At 64.0% G+C, this 20,398-nt stretch overlaps 1 protein-coding gene across 1 annotated transcript in view; it reads left to right on the forward strand.

Annotated features, from left to right (window-relative positions):
• LOC118640929 (cell migration inducing hyaluronidase 1) overlaps window positions 1-20,398 on the forward strand; it is a 44,641-nt gene that overhangs the window by 5,224 nt on the left and 19,019 nt on the right. The window contains exons 6-15 of the mRNA XM_036278007.1: window positions 1,803-1,873; window positions 2,855-2,950; window positions 3,730-3,851; window positions 6,935-7,067; window positions 7,816-8,007; window positions 15,581-15,756; window positions 16,788-16,997; window positions 18,842-19,047; window positions 19,364-19,433; window positions 20,059-20,187. Of these exons, the coding sequence (XP_036133900.1) occupies window positions 1,803-1,873; window positions 2,855-2,950; window positions 3,730-3,851; window positions 6,935-7,067; window positions 7,816-8,007; window positions 15,581-15,756; window positions 16,788-16,997; window positions 18,842-19,047; window positions 19,364-19,433; window positions 20,059-20,187 (1,405 nt within the window). The remainder of the gene's footprint in view (window positions 1-1,802; window positions 1,874-2,854; window positions 2,951-3,729; window positions 3,852-6,934; window positions 7,068-7,815; window positions 8,008-15,580; window positions 15,757-16,787; window positions 16,998-18,841; window positions 19,048-19,363; window positions 19,434-20,058; window positions 20,188-20,398) is intronic.

A 20,398-nucleotide genomic window follows, 5' to 3' on the forward strand; every position in this document is an offset into this window, starting at 1 on the left:
TCCTGCCTGTGGCTGTCTGGGGACAGTGATGTCCTTCCCTTCAGCTCTGCAGATCGTGGGCAAAATGGGGGCCAGCCAGCACCCTTTCTGGGCTCAGAGCAAAGCCACCTCCCAGCTGGGCGGACAGCCCTGGGCGAGGGGGCCGCTCCAGGTGCCGGGTGCGTGCCCCCCGCCCAGGGGCTGCTCCTTCGGAAAGGGTTTGGGCAGGAAACGGGAGCAGCCAGGCGGACGGGGACACCGCGGCATCACCAGGCTCCTTCCTTAGCTTGTTTCCCGGCTGAAAGGCCAGTTCGTTCTGGGCCACAGGGCCCGACGACGTAGGACCTCAGCAGAGGTAACACGACGCCTCGAGGCCTGGCATCCGATTTGACCTGGTTTTGAGTCTGGGCTACACCTCCTATTAGCTGTGCCCGCAGGCAAGTGACTCACCCTCGCGGCGAGGTTCTGCGTCTGTGGAACGGGGCTGTCGGGAGCCATCTCAGGGGCTGCTGGGGGACGAGAGGGACTGATGTGAACACAGTAAGGGCTCAGCAGATGTCAGAAACGACTCTGCCGTATGACCAAGAGCCACGGGAAGGGTGGACACGTGCCGTGTCGGTCACGGCCGTTCCTGCGGATAAAGGCACTGCTTGTGCAGAAATGCTCAGCTCTCATTTGCACCAGACACACGTTGAGTGGCAAACTCAGTACCATAACCGAGACCCCGTCCCCTCATCTGTTCGTTCGTTCCAAGTGGTTATTGAGCAGACGTTGGCGTGAGGCCCCAGGCGCGACTCGGTGTCCTGAGCTCTCGCGGGAAGGCGAACACGAAGGAATAGGGTCACGAGGCATCTGAGAGCCAGAGAGACAGCAGGAGGCAGAACCCGCAGGGGAGGGGGAGGGCGGATTCCCTGGGAAAGACCAGTAGGTCCAGAGTCCCAGGCGCACGTGGCTTTCCTGGAGACCAGGGGACGTACAGGCAGCAGCAGGGATGCGGCGGAGGGCGGAGGAGGGTGAGGCTGCCAGTGGGCACAGGCGGGCCTCTGCCCTGCCAGGGAGCTTGGTCTTTATCCAGCAGGCCATGGGGAGCCATGGAAGGGTTACAGCCAGAGAGCGACACAGTCCACCCCCGACCTCAGTCACACTTACTCTGCAAGCTCAGAGGTCAAAACTAAAGTCATCAAAGCTGTTGAGGACCAAAAGCTCCTGTAGCTCCTAGCAAGAGAGAGGGCGTATCCTAGGTACCCGGGTGCCGAGCAGATGGGGAGAAGGCCTCCTGCCCTCGCCCTCCCGTGGAGGCAAGGAGGCTGGACAGCTTTTCAAAGTATCACACCTGCTGTTTTTCCTTTGCTCCCGTCGGGAAGAAGAGGCATCTCTGTCCTTCCCAAAGCCTGTTGCCGACCCCAGGCTGTCCATCCTGCGGCCTCGGGCTTTTCCCTCGAGGCTGCCTTGAGGACCCCGGGGTGGGAGGACCGGCCTCTCCTGGGACACGCTCCTTGCCTCCCGAAAGGAGTCTGAGCACTCGCTTCAGGACCGGAGGGAGCCTGGCGGGTGCGGGCAGGTCTGCGGCTTGTTTGTTTGTGATTCACGCCCGTGTGTAGCCAAGAGGGCCAGAGGCTCCCAGATTGAAAACAGCAGGTGAGCCAGGCGGGTCGGAAGCCCAGTGCTTGCGAGAAAGGCCCTGTTCTCCGGAGAGAGGGAGCCCGTGCCCGGGACTCGCCTCCCCAGGTGCCTGGCGGCTGCTCTCCGAGTGGCGCCGAGTCCTGTCCGCCTGCCCACAGGCTCGGGCGTGTGAGGAGCTTCACCTCTGCTGTTGTTTCCAGACACCCTTGGAGTTTCATCACCGTGAAGGGAAATCCGGCTTCGTCTGTGGAGGACCACATCGAGTATCACGGTAATGAGTGGGTAGCGAGAGGCTGAACCCCGCCCCGCCCCCCGCCCCCCGCGTCTGACAGAATGCGCAGGGCTCCCCCCGAGCACGGCCGACCCGCTTCCCACACCTCGTGGGCTGGCCAGCCCCTCCCCGGCCGCGTGCCCGCCCAGTGCACAAGTCAGCACTGCTGAGTGTGCATCAGGGAGAGTGTACATTTTCGGAGAACTCGTCACTGACATTGCTAACCCAAAACGAGGCCTTTCGAAGGGAGAGGCAGTGTGTGCGTGTGAGGTCAGCAAGGACAGCTCTTTGGGAATCGGTCCGGGCAGAAGCCCCCGCGAGGGGCGCTGGCGAGCAAGGGAAGGGGAGCGGCTCTGTGGCAGGAAGGCCTGGCTGTCGGTGCAGAAAACGCAACCGGGGCGCGACCTCAAACCGCGTCTTCATGCTCAGTCTGGTGGCCGTTAGACAGTCCTCTGGGACCGAGGAGGCTTCAGACCCCACCCAGAGGTCCATCCGCCCTGTTTTGAGGTGTGAGCCGGGCCAGGCCGTGGCCTGAGGGGGCAGCTCCAGCTCGTCTCCGAGCGGCCTCGTTTATTCCTGCTCTTACCCTCGTGTCCCAGCCGGCGGGCAGGGAAGACGGGCACCGGGACAGAGCCAGCGGGGGCAGCACATGGGCCGAAAGGACACTTGGGACAGGCCTTCCCCGCACCGACTCCTCTGCCCAGAGGAGCGTGTGGGAGCACGGCCGTGTCCAACCGCACAGAGGAGTTTGCAGGAGAAAGGACGGGCGCCAAACTGCAGACCTGGGGGCACCGCCCAGCGGTCAGAGCCAAAGGAAGGGGCAGCAGGCTGCTCCCCAAGTGGAACATGGCCTGGGCTGTTCTTTTAAAGCAGTGGCTCAAGATCCCTGCATGCGGGGGAGGGGGGCAGCTTTCTCTGCCTTAGATGAACCCCCTCTGGATTTGGGGGTCTGTCTGTGGCTGATCACCTGGTCTGTGACAGGTCACCGAGGCTCCGCCGCCGCCCGGGTGTTCAAACTGTTCCGGACGGAGCACGGCGAGTACTTCAACGTCTCTTCATCCAGCGAGTGGGTTCAAGGTGAGCGTTTGGGGTGCCTGGTAACGCCCAGTGTTTGGGCCAAAGGCCAGGATGTGCAGTCAGCCGAAGTTGCCACTGAAATCTGTCTCTTTAATTCATCAAGTCACGCCCTGGCCAGTTTGGCTCAGCGGTTGGAGTGTCGGCCTGCGGTCCAGAGAGACCCGGGTTCGGTTCCCACTAAGGGCGCGTACCTCGGTTGCAGTTTGTCCCCGGCCCTGGTTGGGTCGTGTGGGTGGCAGCCACTCGATGTATCCCTTTCACATCAATGTTTCTTTCTCTCTCTTCCTCTCTCTCCCTCCCGCTCTATCTGAACAAAAAGTGGAAAAATGTCCTCGGGTGAGGATAACAACAACAACAACAAAATTCATCAAGTCACTGTGGCCAGTAGCCCAGAGAGATGCTATTTTTTTCACGGAATATGTTTTCCGGGCCAGGAGTGCACAGAACAGGAGATACGAGCAGGACCACTAGGTCCTGGCCTTCATGTGTCCACCCATGGGGACCGGGGCGGAAGACAGTGACCCTTGGGTGGTGGGCTCACAGGACCACTAGGTCCTGGCCCTCATGTATCCACCCATGGGGACCGGGGGCGGAAGACAGTGATCCTTGGGTGGTGGGCTCACAGGTGGAGATTTCCTCCTCCTCCTCTTTGCAATAATGAAGAATATCTACCGCGTTTGTAAAAGCACAGCTGGGTGTGGGGGGTGTTTGGGGCCCCGCTGAGCCTGACTTGCCCCCCGGGCCTTGCTGTCCGGCCCGGCTCTTTGCTTTCTGCCCAGACGTGGAGTGGACGGAATGGTTCATCCACGACAAAGTGCCACACGCCAAAGGCGGCGAGAAGATTTCAGACCTCTGGGCAGCTCACCCGGGAAAAATCTGCGTTCGTCCACTGGATATACAGGTACCAACTCAAGACAGTCACGGGTGATTTGGGGCAGGTTGTAGCTCTCCGACGTTGTCGCCCTGTGAGTGCTGTTTCTCGTGGCCCCAGGACACACAGGTGAGCCAGGGACCAGCGTCCGCTGTGGTAGGCCCAGGATGTGCTGCAGCCTCCCGGGTGGCGAGTTCCAGAGCCAGGGCTCAGGTTCCTTCCTCCGTCCTCCTCCCCTGCTGCTGCCGCGCAGGGGTGGCCCGGGCCCTCGTCCGCTCCTCGGCCACCTCTGGACCTGGGTGCACAGGCCCCGCTGGGGCTGGGGGCCGGCCGCGCCGTAGCCTGGCTCCCCTGGGTGGGAGGCAGCACTCGCAGACGGCTGTGTTTGCTTGGGGTCTAACCTGCAGGGCCTGGGCTTTCTCACCACCGACGTGTGAAGTAAACACAGCCCAACAGCTCACCAGCTCAGTTGCAGAGCCTGGACTCAGCGGCCAACAGCCGAGACACGGGCAGAGTCGATGGTGTTTATTTTCTTATGCCTGGTCTTGTCCCAACACAAGAGTCAGGCCGCTTACATGCCTGATACAGACTCAGGGGCCATTGGAGAAGACCATCCCTGCCCGTTACCCTCTTCCAGCCAGTAAAACACCTTCACCCAGGTGATCTGACCGAAGGTCCCAAGGTCACCTGCTGCTTTTCACGTCCTTGCTCTGTGGGGGGACTGGGGACAGGGGCCACTTTTCCAAGGGTGGACACTCAGTCCAGCAGTCGGGAAAGTCCGAGGAGACCTTGCTGCTTGTTTGGCAAAGCTGTTTGCTCACACAGCTCCAACGTTACGAGAGGGATTCACCCAGATTAAGTTGCAAGTTGTAGACTCTTCTTGGGTCCAACAGTATCAAAAAGTCCTGACACCCCCCATCACCAAAGCACATACTTAGTTTCAGTTTTCTCTTGCGACCCTCAACGTCCCACATCCAACTCTGAGGCAGCCGCAGTCTTATTCCTCCAGCTCCCTTGGCTGCAGGGAGCCCAGCCCTTCCGTGGGCATGCCCCTCCTCCAGCTACGTCCTCGCGGGGACTCGCCTCTGCCTGCCATCGGAGCACAGCTCGTCCCAGGCCCCAAACTTCACCGCGGGCTGGAGAGAGCGAGGAGACTGGCGACCGGCACACGGGTTTCCTCTGGTGCCCCGCCCTGCACGCCCCGGGACCGCGTGCCACCTAGTGTCTTGCGCCCTGGGCGCCCCACACTCCGTCCCGGCCAGAGGCATCACTCCAGTGACTTAACTTGGTGTCTCGATGTCCTCCTATGGAAAAATGGGGGAAATGATATATTTGTCTATTGATTTTTTTAGAGACAGTGGAAGGGAGGGAGGGAGAGAGAGAGAGTAACATTGATGTGTCTTCACATTCACTGGTTGCCTCCCCTACAACCCACACAGGGGCCGGGGATCGAACCTGCAACCCAGGTCCGTGCCCTCGACTGGAATCGAACCTGGGACTCTGGTCTTTGGGCCGATGCTCTAACCGCGGAGCCAAACGGGCCAGGGTTATTTTGCGGTTTTAATGCAACAGTAGGTGAAGAACCTAACCCACAGTGAATGCCCATCAGCTTCTGTTACAGTTGTTATGATGGCGGCGATGCCGCTCGTTACTTTATCATTCACCGTCCCGAATCCCGACCAAGTGGCACCTACTTAAAGTGAACGAAGGCCGGTGCCACGGTGCAGGGACAGAGCCCGTTGACCTCAGCCAGACCGAGGTCTTCAGGTTCACAAAAGGAAAGGGAGAGAAGGGAGCAGCAGAACCGAGTAGCTGTTCTGTTGAAACTGTTGGATTTCGTACCTTGAGAAAGGTGCGGCTCCGTCTGCTTGCAGTGGGCGGGGAGGTGCCCGGTCCGACGGGGTCTCCTGCCGAAGAGCCCGCTGGCCTCAGGGGTCAGGTGCTGGGTGTGGCGGTCCGGTGGCCCTGGGTTTCCAGACCCCTCTGCGCCTCCCTGTTGCGGGGAGAGCCCAGCTGCAGCCCTGCCTTGGGGGGCTGCACAGACCCCCGGAGAGCGGCGTGTGGCAGGAAAAGGCGCAGCCAGTGTTGGCTGGATTCACTGCGCGGCCGTCCCCTCAGTGTCGGCCGGGTTCAGAGCAGTGTTTGCTGACAGGCCCCGCCCTCTCAGGCTGGCTGTCCTTGGTCCCTGCGGCTCAGCCCTGTGCCTCTGGTCTCTGTGCCCGGAGGGCAGCAGCGGTGGCCATGCATGTCTGCGATGGCAGCCCGTCGCCGCGCACCAGGCCCGGGGCAGCCCTCCTTGGGCCCGCGGCCCACGCTCTCCACCTGGCCCTGCAGCTGTGCCGTCAGCCTCACCCTCCGAGACCCCCTCAGACCAGGCCCTGGGCTGGGGGCTGGGGCAGGAGACAGGAAAAACCTGCTCTTTGCCCTCCCCAGAGCCCACGGTCGTGGGAGGAGGCAGACTCTAGGCTAGGCTGTGCGGGTGGACAAGGGCTGGACTCTGCTGGCTCTGTGGTCCTGGGCAAGTTCCTCAGCCCTCTGAGCCTCTGCTTCCTGATCTGTAGTTTCGCCCGCGAAGACCCAGTGCAATGATGTGCGTGAACACTGAGCCCCGCAGCTGCGAGGTGGGGTTCTTGGACTTCATGCCCCTGGGAGTCACGGGGCAGCTTTTCAATCGGAGCTGAGACTCGAGGGTGGGGCCGGGCGTATCTTCAGAGTCCTCACGTGATGTGGGCCCACCAGCGGCTCGAACCCGGAGCCTGCATGTCGGCCCTGCTCCCAGGGCTGGTGGGGGTGGTGCAGCCTCGTCGCCAGCCCAGCTCTGAGAGGGCACCTACGTGGAGCAGGCTCCCTAAGACGCCGCCCAGTGATGCACAGTAGACCCTGGTCTGGATCCCAGTTCCGTAGGGCCCCCGGCAGGGCATTGATTTGTCCTGTGACTTCCCAACCAAACCAGGGCCATCGAGGGAATACTAGTCTCAGGTTATTGTGCATACTTTGCTCTTCAGGGACGATTTTAGACTTGTGAGTATATGTTTACAGCATTAATCATCACCTTTCTTCTTTACAAAAAAAAAAAAATTGACTTCGATCTATAATTTCCCTGCCGTTCCCAGGCCACGACAGTGGACGGAGCCAACCTCACCACTGAGGTCGTCTACAAAAGAGGCCAGGATTATAGGTTTGTGTGCTACGCCCAGGGCCACGCCTGCCAGAGATACCGTGTGCGGTTCCTGTGTGGGAGGCCCGGTAAGCAGCTCCCTGTCGGGACGGCCGCCCCTCGAGCCGGCAGCCTTCCGTTGTGAGTTCGGATGGCCAGGCCTGCTGCCTCGCAGCATCTCAGGGACACAGAGCTCCTGCCAGGCTCTTCGCGACACGGGAGAAGTGGGAGGGTGCTCCGAGTTGGCAGGAGTCAGCGGGCCCCACCCTGCCCATTTGTCTGTCAGGAAGGGCCTGGTCCAAGAAAGCCAGGGTGCAGTGGACAGAGCCGACCTTCCTGCCGCCCCGCCCCACGCAGACACGCTGCCCCTGGACTCTGGGTGCTGCTATTCTAAACCCAGGTCCCGAGATGCTCATTACCAGGGGTTGGAAATGGCCGGTTTACGCGAGGAGGCGCTTGGCCACCCCCAGAAGGCAGTCATTAGGGACGGGAGGGCTTTGGGCAACCGGCTCCCGGCTACTGTAAATAACAGTGGAGAGGAACTATATTTGTTTTACGTCTTGAGCGAAGTGGGTGTGGTGAGGCAACCACATGGAACTCCAGCTGAGGCCTTAGTGGAAAATCCCTCTGCCCAGAGCTAATGAATGGCTCTTTTCTGGTCGGGCTTTTGTTGACTTCAAAAACCTGCAGCAAGGCTGACAAGGAGCCAGCCCGGCGATGCGGGTTTCGGATCGGCAAACCTGGCGTTTACTTACTGAGGGGGGGGGAGGGGCAGGCAGGCAACAGTTTGCCAAGGGCAAAGGCCTAGATCTCAACCCCTCTTGCTCTGGGTCGCAGTGAGGCCCAAACTCACCGTCGCCATCGACACCAACGTCAACAGCACCCTGCTGACCCTGGAGGACAACGTGCGGTCGTGGAGGCCTGGGGACACTGTGGTCGTCGCCAGCACCGATTACTCCATGTACCAGGCGGAAGAGTTCGAGGTGCTTCCCTGCAGAGCCTGCGCCCCCAACCAGGTCAGAGTAGCAGGTAAGCTTTCACGCACCCCACCCCAGGCTGGCGGGATCTGGAGACTGTTAGGCTTAAAGTGGACTGAAATCACAGACGATGTGTATCAGTCAGCTATCGCCATGACGACACTGCGTAACAACAACAACAGCGAAAACACCCTCGACGTCTCACGGCAAGCGTGGGTCTCCTGCTCATGCTTCTGCAGGTCGTCTGGGGCTCTCCAGGCTGACAGATCGGTCCAGGTTGGCTCCACGGGACTCTCCTTCTCCCCGGGGACATTCTTCTCCCGGGGCAGCTCGAACACGCCCAGGGGGTGTGCGGAAGCGCGAGAGGAGGCTGAAGGCCTGGGCTCGGAACGAGCAGCCCCCTCCCACACTCCATTGGCCGAAGCACATCGGGTGGTCGCCGCGCGTGGCGGGGGGGCTATGTCTCCCGTCGGGAGTGAACGTTTGCCGGGCAGGAGCGCAGTCTCCGGACTTTAACTCTCTCCTTCCTGGAGCTTCTGGGTTTTGTCTCTCCTTCTCCTAAACTTGGACTTTGATGCTGTCACTTACGATAGGCGAGGTTACTGGAAGCGTAGATTGTTCGTGGCGGAAAGAAACCTCAGATGTCATCAGGTTGATTACTCTTAGCGGACAGAGTTGTGTATCCATTAGGGTTGCGTGGTTGTAAGCAACAGAATCCGACTTGACTGTCTTTAACCAAATGGACCTCGTGGACACGGAATGGCCAGGCTGAGAGGGGACGAGACGGGGCAGCTTCAGGGGTCTGGGTGGAACCGGCGAGCAGCTTCCTCGAGGCCTGTGTCTGCAGGCACCTGCGCAGTCCTGGGCCAGGCTTCCTTGACAGTCCTAAGACCGCTTCACACGCAGAAACGGTCGCATCCCCAGGGAAAACCGGGGTGTATTCCGAGAAGAAAGAACACGACACTGGGCATGGCAAATACCAGCTCCAGTGGGGAAGGGTTAGAATTTGGGGGTAGGGGGGGACTGCAGAGCGAGAAAGCAGAGCATCACTCTGTTCAGAATATCTACCGTTTTGGAAGTAAAACTACAGAAAGTAAAATTCAGCGCAATCTGTTTGGCTGATGGGGATGTCCTGAGAAAGAATTTGGGGGAGCAAAGGTTTAAAAAAAGGTGAGAAACAGTGTTGGAGGTCAATGCCCTTATTTGGTTTGTGGGGGAGTGGACCCTGGGGGTCAGGTGGCCGAGGCGGTCGGCAGACACTGCCCTGGGGTCCCAGGGCTCAGAACCACAAGGGAGTCTGTCCGGCTGCCGGGGTGGCATTTGGTGGGGGTCCTAGAGGGACACGGGAGGGGGCAGCAGCTGGTGGGCAGAGGCTGAGGTGGCCAAACGTTCGTCCCTGGACAACGTAACAGAGCCTGGCACGTTCATGCCAGGCCGTGCTCCGGGCTTTGGGGTGGCACGGTGAGCCAGATACCCATGGCTCTGCCCCTGCCCCCAGGGCGCGAGAGAGGGTGACGAGGAGAGAGGAGGCCCTCAGAGGGCCGGCCGAGGCAGAGCCTGCGGGGAGGGTCATGTGGGCTGCAGCAGTGAGGACAGGAGAGCCGCGTGGGCGGAGGGAAGGCGCCCCTGGGAACAGCGTGGGGCTGGCTCCGCGGGCAGTGGCCTGTTGGATTCCGGAGAGAAAAGACTTCCTGTGTCCCCAGCCACGGACGCCCCACGAGGAGTGAGTCCGTGGAGTTAGGCACTGAGTTGGACGGCTTCTGTGTCCCCACGTGCACAGGCCCCGTCCTCCTGGACTCGGCAGGAGTGGCAGTCAGGCCACGGGAGCTGATGCCACTGCTCATTTACGAGCCCTGGTCTAGGCGGCGTTTGTGGCTTCTGGCGGGTGACAAGCCTGCCCCGAGGCCCCTCCTGTCCACGTGGAGGGGGAGGAGCCTCCGGGAGGGGCCCTGGTCTCTTCACACCGGCCCTCACGTGCACCCCGTGCTGGGCACCCCGAGGCCTGGAGCAGCCCGGCCGTGAAGCTGTGGTGCCGCGTGGCTGAGAGAGGGACCCGGTGATGTCGAGGCCTGCATGCCCCTCACAGTGTGGTCTGGGCGCCTGCTGGGGCCGCTCCTCTTGGCAACGGCCGAGCACAGGCCCAGCTGCGGCCGTGCTTCCTGAGGCCTTGGGCTGGTTGGAGGGGGGCCGGGCGGTTCTGGGTCCGAGTGCGAGGGGGGAGGCTGCGTGGAGAAGCCGCTGCACCTCTTAGGACCTCCGGCCTCCCTCGGCTTAGCGAGGCCTGTGCCTGTGTCTGCAGCACCCCACACCAGCTGACCCCACGCCCTAAGTTAGACTCAGAGTGGACGTCCACTTCTCTGCTCGCCATTGCCTCCTGGTGGCCAGTGTCGGAAAAGCCCCAGGTAGAGGGGGGTGTGTGTGTGTGTGTGTGTGTGTGTGTGCCCAGGGGCAGCTCACATCTCCCCTGCTAAGCCCCAGCCCCTGGCTCTGGCTCCCCATCTCCCCCGACAGAGCAGGGGCTCCTCCTGCCTTCTCCTTCTGTGAAGCCGCCCACCCCCATCGCTTAGGTTTCACCCCCAGGCTGGCTGCAGAGGGACCAGCCCTCCTGGGTCTTTCTTCACCGCCCCGTTCCAGTAAACAGGCGTTTAAGGGTTTTCTGATGGGAAACAGATGAGGGTAACAAAGTCATGAAAATGTGTGAATCATCTAAAAAAAAATATTTCCGCGTTTCGCCAACCACAATATAATTCCCAACACCTCCTGACACGGCAATTAGAGAGCGCCTCGGTTTTCTGCCCTCTTCTCACCCCGCTTCTGCTTTGCCCGTGACCGCCCTCCCCCCCTCGGAGCAGCCGCCGTTGGCCGGGTGGACGTCCCCGCGGTGTCCTGTGACCTGCCCCGCACGATCTGTCCCGCTCTGTTTCCTCTGGCTGCTGTTTCCTCCAGGACACAGACGAGGACACCGAGGTCGCGGGAATCAAATGTCCGGACTCGCACTTTCGGACACGGCAGCCCCCAGCCACATGTGGCCGTTCGAATATAATTGCAACTAAATGAAATTAGAAAGTCCGTTCCTTGGCCACACGAGCCAGATTCAGGTGTGCAGTGGCCACCCTGTGACAGCAAGGACAGAGCCTGACGTCACCTCAAAGCTGTAGTGGGGGTGCCCGTGTAGGCCAGGAAGTCTTGTGTTTTTTTTCTCTCTTTAATTATTTTTTATTGATTGGTTTATAGAGAGAGGGAGAGAGAGAGACTTGTTGCTTCACCTCTTTGTGCCCTTCACTGGCTGATGCTGGTGTGTGCCCTGACCTGGGACTGAACCCGCCGCCGTGGCCTATTGGGATGACGCGCCAACCAACTGAGCCACCCAGCCCGGGCCAGCAAGGCTCCTCGAGTGCCTGTGCCGAGCAGGATTCAAACTCAGAGCTGTGTGGTGCCAGGGCCGTGTGCCTGCTCGTCCTTCTCCGCGAAGGCCGGTTCCAGCCGCCCGAGGCTGCACGGTGGGAGGAGACTGCAGCTGTGCTTCAGTCTGCCTGCCTGGGACCTGCCAGCCCAGCCCCCGGGCGTGTCCTCCGCGGCTGAGGCAGTCCCTGTGCCCACGCGGCTGAGCCACAGGACGCGCCTGTTTCTCCCACTGGGGGGGCCCTGATGTTTACTCTTCTCCTGACTGGGGAGGAAGGGGTGCTCCCAGCCACCCCTCCCCTTGCCGTGCACGTGGCCCTTCTGCATTGTTTGGGCAAGTGTGCCACGTCTGCTGACCCTGCTCAGCTTTCGGTGTCACAGCTGTGAGGAGGAGGGACGAGGTGGAGGCCGGGAAGCCGGGCCACAGCTTCCGTGGGACAGCAGCTGGGGGTGGCCTGTGACCAGAGCAGCAGGGCAGATAAACTGCCGTAAGGTTTCGTACGCGTCCTGACAGGGGCCCCGCTGCGGGGGGAGGAGGCCGTGATGGAAACACGCTCACCGCTCTGTCTGACTCGCCTGCTCATGGGGGTGATCCACACAGTCCCCATCGACCTGGCAGCCCCCCTACACCCTGCCGCCCCCCGGGGAACAGGAAAGCTGTCTGACCTGCAGTCACTGCAGGTGTGCAGCCCGCTGTGGGAGAGCCGGTGCCAGCCTGCGCCGCTGTCCTTGTTCCCACTGAGCAGATGGACACCTGAGGTTCAGGGGCTCAAGTAGCTCCCAGGGACTCGGGTACGATCTGAGCTTGGGTCTGCCCGGAGAGCCAGGCTCAGCGTTACAGTGCTCAGACCCACCGCCCTGTCTGTCCAGGCGTGTTGGAGACCATCCCCTCCATGAGAAGCCTCTGGTCATGTCCTGCTCGGACATTATATTTTAAGGGGGACACTGACAAATTGAGAGAAGCCCTCAAGCCCAAAAATGCATGTGCTATGAGGGCTGGTGGGAAGTCTTGGGGGGGTGTTTGCTGGCTCTGCTGAGCTCTGTGGGCACATGGGGACCACGGGCTGATGCTGAGGCTGCTTAGGGAAGCCTTCAGGGAGAAGGATCCATCGGAGCCGGAGCCGGACAGACGAGGGCCTGCTGCGTGGACAAGGCGGAGAAGGCTGTCCCGCCGGAGGAGCAGCCAAAGAGAAGTGTTGAGGAATAGAATAGCTGAAGCTTACCCAGGGGCAGGTGGTCTGCTGACCCGGAGGCCATCTGCTAGCAGCACCCCGCAGGGGGACCCTGCTGCTGGGCCTTAAAACTGCAAAGACGTGGCCCTGTGATCCAGAAGGAGGGCCACGGGCTGGCTGGAGGCAGGCAGGGCCCCGCCTGCTGCAGAACTGTCTCGGGCTCTCTGCTGCCTCAGAACCGGAGACCTGCCAGCCCCGCCCACAGCCTCCCCTCGGCCCCTCCCTGCGCCAGGGGCACAGACCGTGGGCTCAGAGCTCGGATGAGAGCACATGCCAGTGACGGACTCTGTCGAGTTAATTTTTCTTTCTTTTTTTAAAGAAAGTTTTGCTTTTATCTTCAGATAGAGTGAGAGGGGGAGAGAGAGAGAGAGAAACATCGACGTGAAAGGGACACATCGAGTGGCTGCCACCTGCACGACCAACCAGGGCCGGGGACAAACTGCAATCGAGGTACGTGCCCTTAGCGGGAACCGAACCTGGGTCTCTCTGGACCGCAGGCCGATGCTCTAACCGCTGAGCCAAACCGGCCAGGGCAAGTTAATTTTTCAAATACCTAGGCCTTTTTGTTTGTTTGTTTTTTGAGAAGAAGTCCACCGGTCAGCTAAATGATGGCCCCAAAGATGTCCACATCCTGTTTGCCAGGACCCAGGAGTGTTGTCTTTCTCGGCCAAGGGGCTTTGAGGTTCGAGGAAGGCAGGGCTGTGAGGCCCCTGCATTGTCTGCCGGGCCAGTGGTCGCCGAGGTCCTCATGAGAGGGACAGGAGGGTCAGCGTCAGAGGGGACGGGTGTGGGGACAGGCGACGGGAGCGACGCACTGAAGGTGGAGGAGGGGCCGCCAGCCGGGAGCTCAGGTCACTGGGCTCTGAAACCCGACAGCCTCCCAGGGACCCCGCCTGCCTGCAGCTCGGCCGCTGGCCCCTGACTCCTCTTGGCTTCTGACCTCCGGCCTGAGGGACGGGTGACGGCTGTGCTAAGCCACGGTCTGTGGCAATTTCTCCAGCAGCCTGGGAAGCTGGTACTGGTTCCAAAGGGGATACTTTTGTGGCTTTGCTGTGAGTCAGGTTCACTTCTTTGAACCAAGGTGCTTCAAAGAAACCACCGCCTCCCTGCGTCTGCAGAGCCCGAAGCAGTCCTCTTCCTCAGCAGTACTGCAGGCCCAGCTCGGGGAGCCGGTGCAGGGCGCGAGGGAGCAGGGTGGGCTCAGCCTGTGGGCGCCGCCCTGCACGCGGTCCCTGTCGGGCCTGAGCGAGGTGTGTGCTCTGTGGCTCAAGTCGAGGTCACAGCGGAAGCGAGTGGCGTCTGTGGTGTGCGTCAGGCTGCGAGTCCCTGGAGAGAGGCTGCTCCTGTAGCGCTGTCCTCACCGGAGGGGAGGCGCCTGCCAGCGAGGGCCGATGTCGGGGAGGCTCGGCCCGCTCCCCTCCAGAGGGGCAGTCGGGGTGCTGTGGGGGCCGATGTCGGGGAGGCTCGGCCCGCTCCCCTCCAGAGGGGCAGTCGGGGTGCTGTGGGGGCGGATGTCGGGGAGGCTCGGCCCGCTCCCCTCCAGAGGGGGACTCGGGGTGCTGTGGGGGCCGATGTCGGGGAGGCTCGGCCCGCTCCCCTCCAGAGGGGGACTCGGGGTGCTGTGGGGGCCGATGTCGGGGAGGCTCGGCCCGCTCCCCTCCAGAGGGGGACTCGGGGTGCTGTGGGGGCCGATGTCGGGGAGGCTCGGCCCGCTCCCCTCCAGAGGGGGACTCGGGGTGCTGTGGGGGCAGATGTCGGGGAGGCTCGGCCCGCTCCCCTCCAGAGGGGGACTCGGGGTGCTGTGGGGGCGGATGTCGGGGAGGCTCGGCCCGCTCCCCTCCAGAGGGGGACTCGGGGTGCTGTGGGGGCGGATGTCGGGGAGGCTCGGCCCGCTCCCCTCCAGAGGGGGACTCGGGGTGCTGTGGGGGCCGATGTCGGGGAGGCTCGGCCCGCTCCCCTCCAGAGGGGGACTCGGGGTGCTGTGGGGGCGGATGTCGGGGAGGCTCGGCCCGCTCCCCTCCAGAGGGGGACTCGGGGTGCTGTGGGGGCGGATGTCGGGGAGGCTCGGCCCGCTCCCCTCCAGAGGGGCAGTCGGGGTGCTGTGGGGGCCGATGTCGGGGAGGCTCGGCCCGCTCCCCTCCAGAGGGGCAGTCGGGGTGCTGTGGGGGCCAATGTCGGGGAGGCTCGGCCCGCTCCCCTCCAGAGGGGCAGTCGGGGTGCTGTGGGGGCCGATGTCGGGGAGGCTCGGCCCGCTCCCCTCCAGAGGGGCAGTCGGGGTGCTGTGGGGGCCGATGTCGGGGAGGCTCGGCCCGCTCCCCTCCAGAGGGGCAGTCGGGGTGCTGTGGGGGCCAATGTCGGGGAGGCTCGGCCCGCTCCCCTCCAGAGGGGCAGTCGGGGTGCTGTGGGGGCCAATGTCGGGGAGGCTCGGCCCGCTCCCCTCCAGAGGGGCAGTCGGGGTGCTGTGGGGGCCGATGTTGGGGAGGCTCAGCCCGCTCCCCTCCAGAGGGGGAGTCGGGGTGCTGTGGGGGCCGATGTCGGGGAGGCTCGGCTCGCTCCCTTCCAGAGGAGGACTCGGGGTGCTGTGGGGGTCGATGTCGGGGAGGCTCGGCCCGCTCCCCTCCAGAGGGGGACTCGGGGTGCTGTGGGGGTCGATGTCGGGGAGGCTCAGCCCGCTCCACTCCAGAGGAGGACTCGGGGTGCTGTGGGGGCAGAACTTGGGGCCGGCAATCCGAGGCAGTTCCAGAGTTCCAACCTCTTGCACCCTGGGGCGGGGCGGGGGTCCCTGGTACAAGAGACGAGCGTCGTCCGCTCTAGAAGGAGGGCGGGCGGGTGTGGTGAGGTCAGCACGACGGGTGAATCCGTTTCTGTGCGGGCCCCGTGGTCCTGTGGACGCACCAGGGCGCGGCCGCAGTGCTGGACGCAGAAGCTTCCAGAAAATGTGCTTGTGGATTCACGGGGTTGAGGCCAGTGGTTTGCTCACCTCCTGCCCAGGGAAACCGCTGTACCTGCACACCGGGGAGGAGGTGGACGGCGTGGACATGCGGGCCGAGGTGGGGCTCCTGACCCGGAACATCGTGATCATGGGGGAGATGGAGGACGGGTGCTACCCTTACACCAACCACACCTGCAGCTTCTTTGACTTCGACACCTTCGGGGGCCACATCAAGGTAGGGCTGGAGTTCCACCAGGGGAATTCCACGATGCCAGCCCGCGGCGGGATTTGGGGCAGGGAAGGGGCCGGAGGGGCCGGCAAGGGGCCCGAGGCAGGAGGACCTTCCGGAATTCGGAGCAGTCCTGTGTACTGCCCACTGGCGTGCGGCCCTTGTGTCAGGACGTGGGAGCAGGAGAAGTGGCGGAGCAGCCCGGGGATGGCTCCTGCCCCGGTCACACCTCCCTCCAGTGGAGGCTCTCATTCCCGCTTCTTTGTGGGGCCCTCCCTTCCCGAAAGAGACGGGGGCAGGGTGCTCCCCAGGAGCCGCGGGCACAGCAGACCCATCCAAACGAGAGGGAAGGTGAGCCCTGTGGCCGGAGGAGCCTGCGAGGCTCCAGGCAGCGTCGGGTGGGCGAGAGGCGCTGCAGCCCTGTCCGTGCACGGGGTGCCCTCCTGGCCGCGGGCTGCAGAGCGCGTCCCCGCCTCTGCTGGGCACACTGCAGAGCACCGGCCGCCCGGTGTCCTTGCTCCCAGCGGTTGGGGTGAAAGTTGACAGAACAAGGGTCTCCTGCAGTTTTGTGAGGACGGTTCCCTTGGAGCTAAAATCTTGGTCTTCAGGACCGATGACCCTGGGGGTGCACAGCAGGGACCCCCCTGGCCTCGGGTGACAGCTCCTCGTGCAGGCCTGTGTCACAGGGTGTCCGGCATCTGGCCCGGTCAGCGCTTCGTCGCCTGCAGAAGCTCCCACGTGGTCTCGCCCTCGTCACACGCAGATGCTCGGAGGAGAAGGGGCGGGAGGGCGCCCGGTCCCTCCACACCCTCGTTCCCCGTCACGGCCTTGCCACGGCCGTGCCACACGTAGGGCCTCGTCCCCCTGGGGCAGGAAGGGCCAGGCACCTTAGCACCTTAGCAGAGAGCATCTGAGACTCGCCCGAGGGGGCAGGAGGAACAGAGCACTTTGAGGGTGACACCTGTGCGTTCTCCGAGCATGGGCACCACGAGGGGTCCGGGCGCCCCCGGACCCTCCCGACTCTCGTCTCCCCCCAGTTCGCGCTGGGCTTCAAGGCCGCACACCTGGAGGGCGTGGAGCTGGTGCACATGGGGCAGCAGCTGGTGGGCCAGTACCCCATCCACTTCCACCTGGCGGGGGACCTGGACCAACAGGGCGGCTACGACCCGCCCACCTACGTCCGGGACCTGTCCATCCACCACACCTTCTCCCGCTGCGTCACCGTCCACGGCTCCAACGGCCTGTTGGTAAGCACCTTCTTCCCGGGAAGACAGGACCCAGAGGGCCCCCCCCCCCCCCCGCCCCGCGCAGGCCAGCTCCTGGGGCCCGGGCTCAGTGCCGGAAGGAGTTGGGTCCAGTCGCTCACTCCAGGGCGGCGGCTGATCCGTCCCCACCTTGGGTCTCAGAGTGATCTCTCCTGACAGGCTGCCAGCCCAGGAGAAGGGAGAAAACCGGGGTGTCTCCTTGCCAGAGGAGCTGGGTCTGACGGGGCTCCCCCTCCCGGGGCGGATGAACCCGAGGCTTGTGTCCCTTCTCTGGGCGTCGGTGAGGTGAGGGCATGTGGGCTGGCCCTCGGTGTCCCTGCAGCCTGAGAGCCGGTTCCCTCCCGCTCCCTCCTGCTGCCTTCCTGGGCTCAGCCAGCAGCCTCGCCCGCTCACCAGGAGGCCGGACGCCCTGCTGGTGCCCGGCCTGAGCCGTGGCCACTGCCCTCTGAGGGGCTGAGGGGTCGGGCACACCCCGATTGCGAGAACAGAGCTGCGGGCGTGTTCAGACTCCTTCTGGGCTGAGCTGGGTCCTAGCCCTGGCTCGCCAGGGGTGCGACCTTGGGAAGTCCTTCACTCTCCGAGCCTCATTTCCCTGTCTCTAAACACACATGACCAAGGGTCGTGCAGGACTGGAGCAGGACTGGAAGGTGTAGGGGCCCAGTCGGTGCTGGGACGGGAAGGGTCCTGGTCCCAGTGCCCCGAGCCCGACCCCCCGGGGCTGGGGAGCGGGCAGCTCTGTCGTCTGAACGACTCTGGAGGGAATCGGGGCGTTTGCCTTAGGTCAGCGCGCTCGGTCGGGACAGTCTGTCACCCTCCCCAGTGGGACCTTTGTCAGTGCGTGTCTGCAGACGTGTTTGCTGTCACGGCTGAGGAGGCCGTGGGGGATCAGGTGCTGCCTAACAGCCCACAGCGTCCGGGACGGGCCTGGCCCCTCGGTCAGCGTCGTAGGTGTGGGCTCAGTGAGCTCGCGGAGGAGCAGCAGCTGCCCCGTCGGGCGGTGCCCCGGGACAGCAGCACCAGGCGGCTGGGCTCGGAGACCCCAGCAGGAGAGTGAGGTGCGTCCCACTGGGACGGGCGCCTGAGGGCTCGTGGGCGTCCCGCCCTGAGGTGTTAGCAAAAGCAGGGCGCCATGTGTCGGGGTGCGCAGGGACGATCCCCATGTCAGGTGCCACGTGTCAGGGGTGCGCAGGGACGATCCCCGCGTCAGGTGCCACGTGTCAGGGGTGCACAGGGACAGATCCCCGCGTCAGGTGCCACGTGTCGGGGTGCGCAGGGACGGATCCCCGCATCGGGTGCCACGTGTCAGGGGTGCGCAGGGACGATCCCCGTGTCAGGTGCCACGTGTCAGGGGTGCGCAGGGACGATCCCCGCGTCAGGTGCCACGTGTCAGGGGTGCGCAGGGACAGATCCCTGCGTCGGGTGCCACGTGTCAGGGGTGCGCAGAAACGATCCCCGCGTCAGGTGCCACGTGTCGGGTGCGCAGGGACAGATCCCCGCGTCAGGTGCCACGTGTCGGGGTGCGCAGGGACGGATCCCCGCGTCGGATGGGAGGTAGGGCTCCGCGCGAGGCCCTCTGAGCCCTGCCGTGGACCTGCTTCCAACACTGTCCCCCTTCCCCCACCCCCGCAGCCGCAGCGGAACACCTCCCGCCAGCAAGGACTCAGAGTCCCCTGTCAGCCCCGCCAGGCCCCCCAGGCCCGGCCCCCGTGTTTGCCCGTCTGCAACCCCCTGCTCCTCCCAGGGCCTGCGGTGCGGCTGGCGCTGTTCCGTGTGTGGAGTGAATGGACGAATCCGTGAACACGGGTGCCCTCTCTCGACCCCTGCAGGTCAAGGACGTCGTGGGCTACGACTCTCTGGGCCACTGCTTCTTCACGGAGGACGGGCCAGAGGAGCGCAACACCTTTGACCACTGCCTCGGCCTCCTCGTCAAGCCGGGCACCCTGCTGCCCTCCGACCGCGACAGCAGGATGTGCAGGGTGATCACAGAGGACTCGTACCCAGGGTACATCCCCAAGCCCAGGCAGGACTGCAAGTGAGTACCCCCATGCCCGTGCCCCCATGCCTGCACCCCCCTGCCTGCGCCCCCATGCCCGCACCCCCCATGCCTGCACCCCCATGCCCGCGCCCCCCATGCCCGTACCCCCCGTGCCAGCACCCCCATGCCCGCGCCCCCCATGCCCGCACCCCCCATGCCCGGGTCCCCCGGGCCCTCGCCCCCCATGCCCGCGCTCAGGGCGACTCCCACATGGGCTGCTGAGCCACTGCTGCTCAGAGACGGAAGCGTCTACTTCTCAGCCGCCCGTGGGCCAGTGTTAGGGCGCCTGACGCTCTCCCTCCCCCTCCTGCAGCGGCGTGTCCACCTTCTGGATGGCCAACCCCAACAACAACCTCATAAACTGCGCTGCCGCAGGGTCCGAGGTGAGCAGGGCTGTCTTCTCTGGAGGGAGTTAGGGGTGGGGGCCGGGGTTCAGGGTGGCCAGGGCCAGCACCCCAGGTCAGAGTGGGGGCTGGGTGTCGCTGGGCTGTGCCTTCGCCGCCCTTGACGGTGCTCACTCACTGCTCCGACGACCGCCTCTTAGGGCAGTGAGCACGTGAGTGGTCTGGGGGCAGAGCAGTCGTCCGCACGCCGCCCGCGAGGAAGTGCTGCCGCCGACCACTGACCACCGGGTGGGTGAGGGAGCGGACGCCGGGGGCGCAGGCCCGGGGCACAGACACGCCTCGCTCTCGCCCCTCCACCGCTCACCCCAGGGACCCTGGGCAGGGCAGGTGCGATCCCGGGGCCCAGCTCCGTTCTGTGGAATGGAAGAGGGGAGCCGAGAACACTCGCGAAATCCCCCCGTCATGTGCCCGGAGATGACGCTGAAGCCCAGCCTGGGCCGTGGCCGACAGCGGCCTGCGGGGCGTTGTTGACGTCAGGTGGACGCACAGCGCGGCGGCCTCAGGCTTCTCGCTGCTGCCAGAGCTGGGCTTGGGGGCCACGCGGCACCCCAGTGCGAAGCTGGCGGGTGCTGAGTCCTGTGCTCCCCTGCTTCCTCCCCAACAGGAAACCGGATTTTGGTTCATTTTCCACCACGTGCCGACAGGCCCCTCGGAAGGGAAGTACTCCCCCGGCTACTCGGAGCACATCCCCCTGGGGAGGTTCCACAACAACCGGGCACACTCCAACTACCGAGTGAGTCTCCGCAGATGCAGGCCGGGCTGGGCCGGGGCTGGGACGCGGGGCTGGGCCGGGGGCTGGGCCGCGGGGCCAGCGTGCGCGCCTGGAGCCCCGATGTCAGGGCCGGGCCTCTGGCCCAGTTCCTACTGGTGCGGACGAGGCCCCTGAGGCCCCGGAGGACTGACAGGTCCAGGGTCGAAACAAAACAAGGATCAACAAGGGAGCA

Source organism: Molossus molossus, unplaced genomic scaffold (assembly GCF_014108415.1).
Source record: "Molossus molossus isolate mMolMol1 unplaced genomic scaffold, mMolMol1.p scaffold_m16_p_24, whole genome shotgun sequence".
Taxonomy (NCBI): Eukaryota; Metazoa; Chordata; class Mammalia; order Chiroptera; family Molossidae; genus Molossus; species Molossus molossus.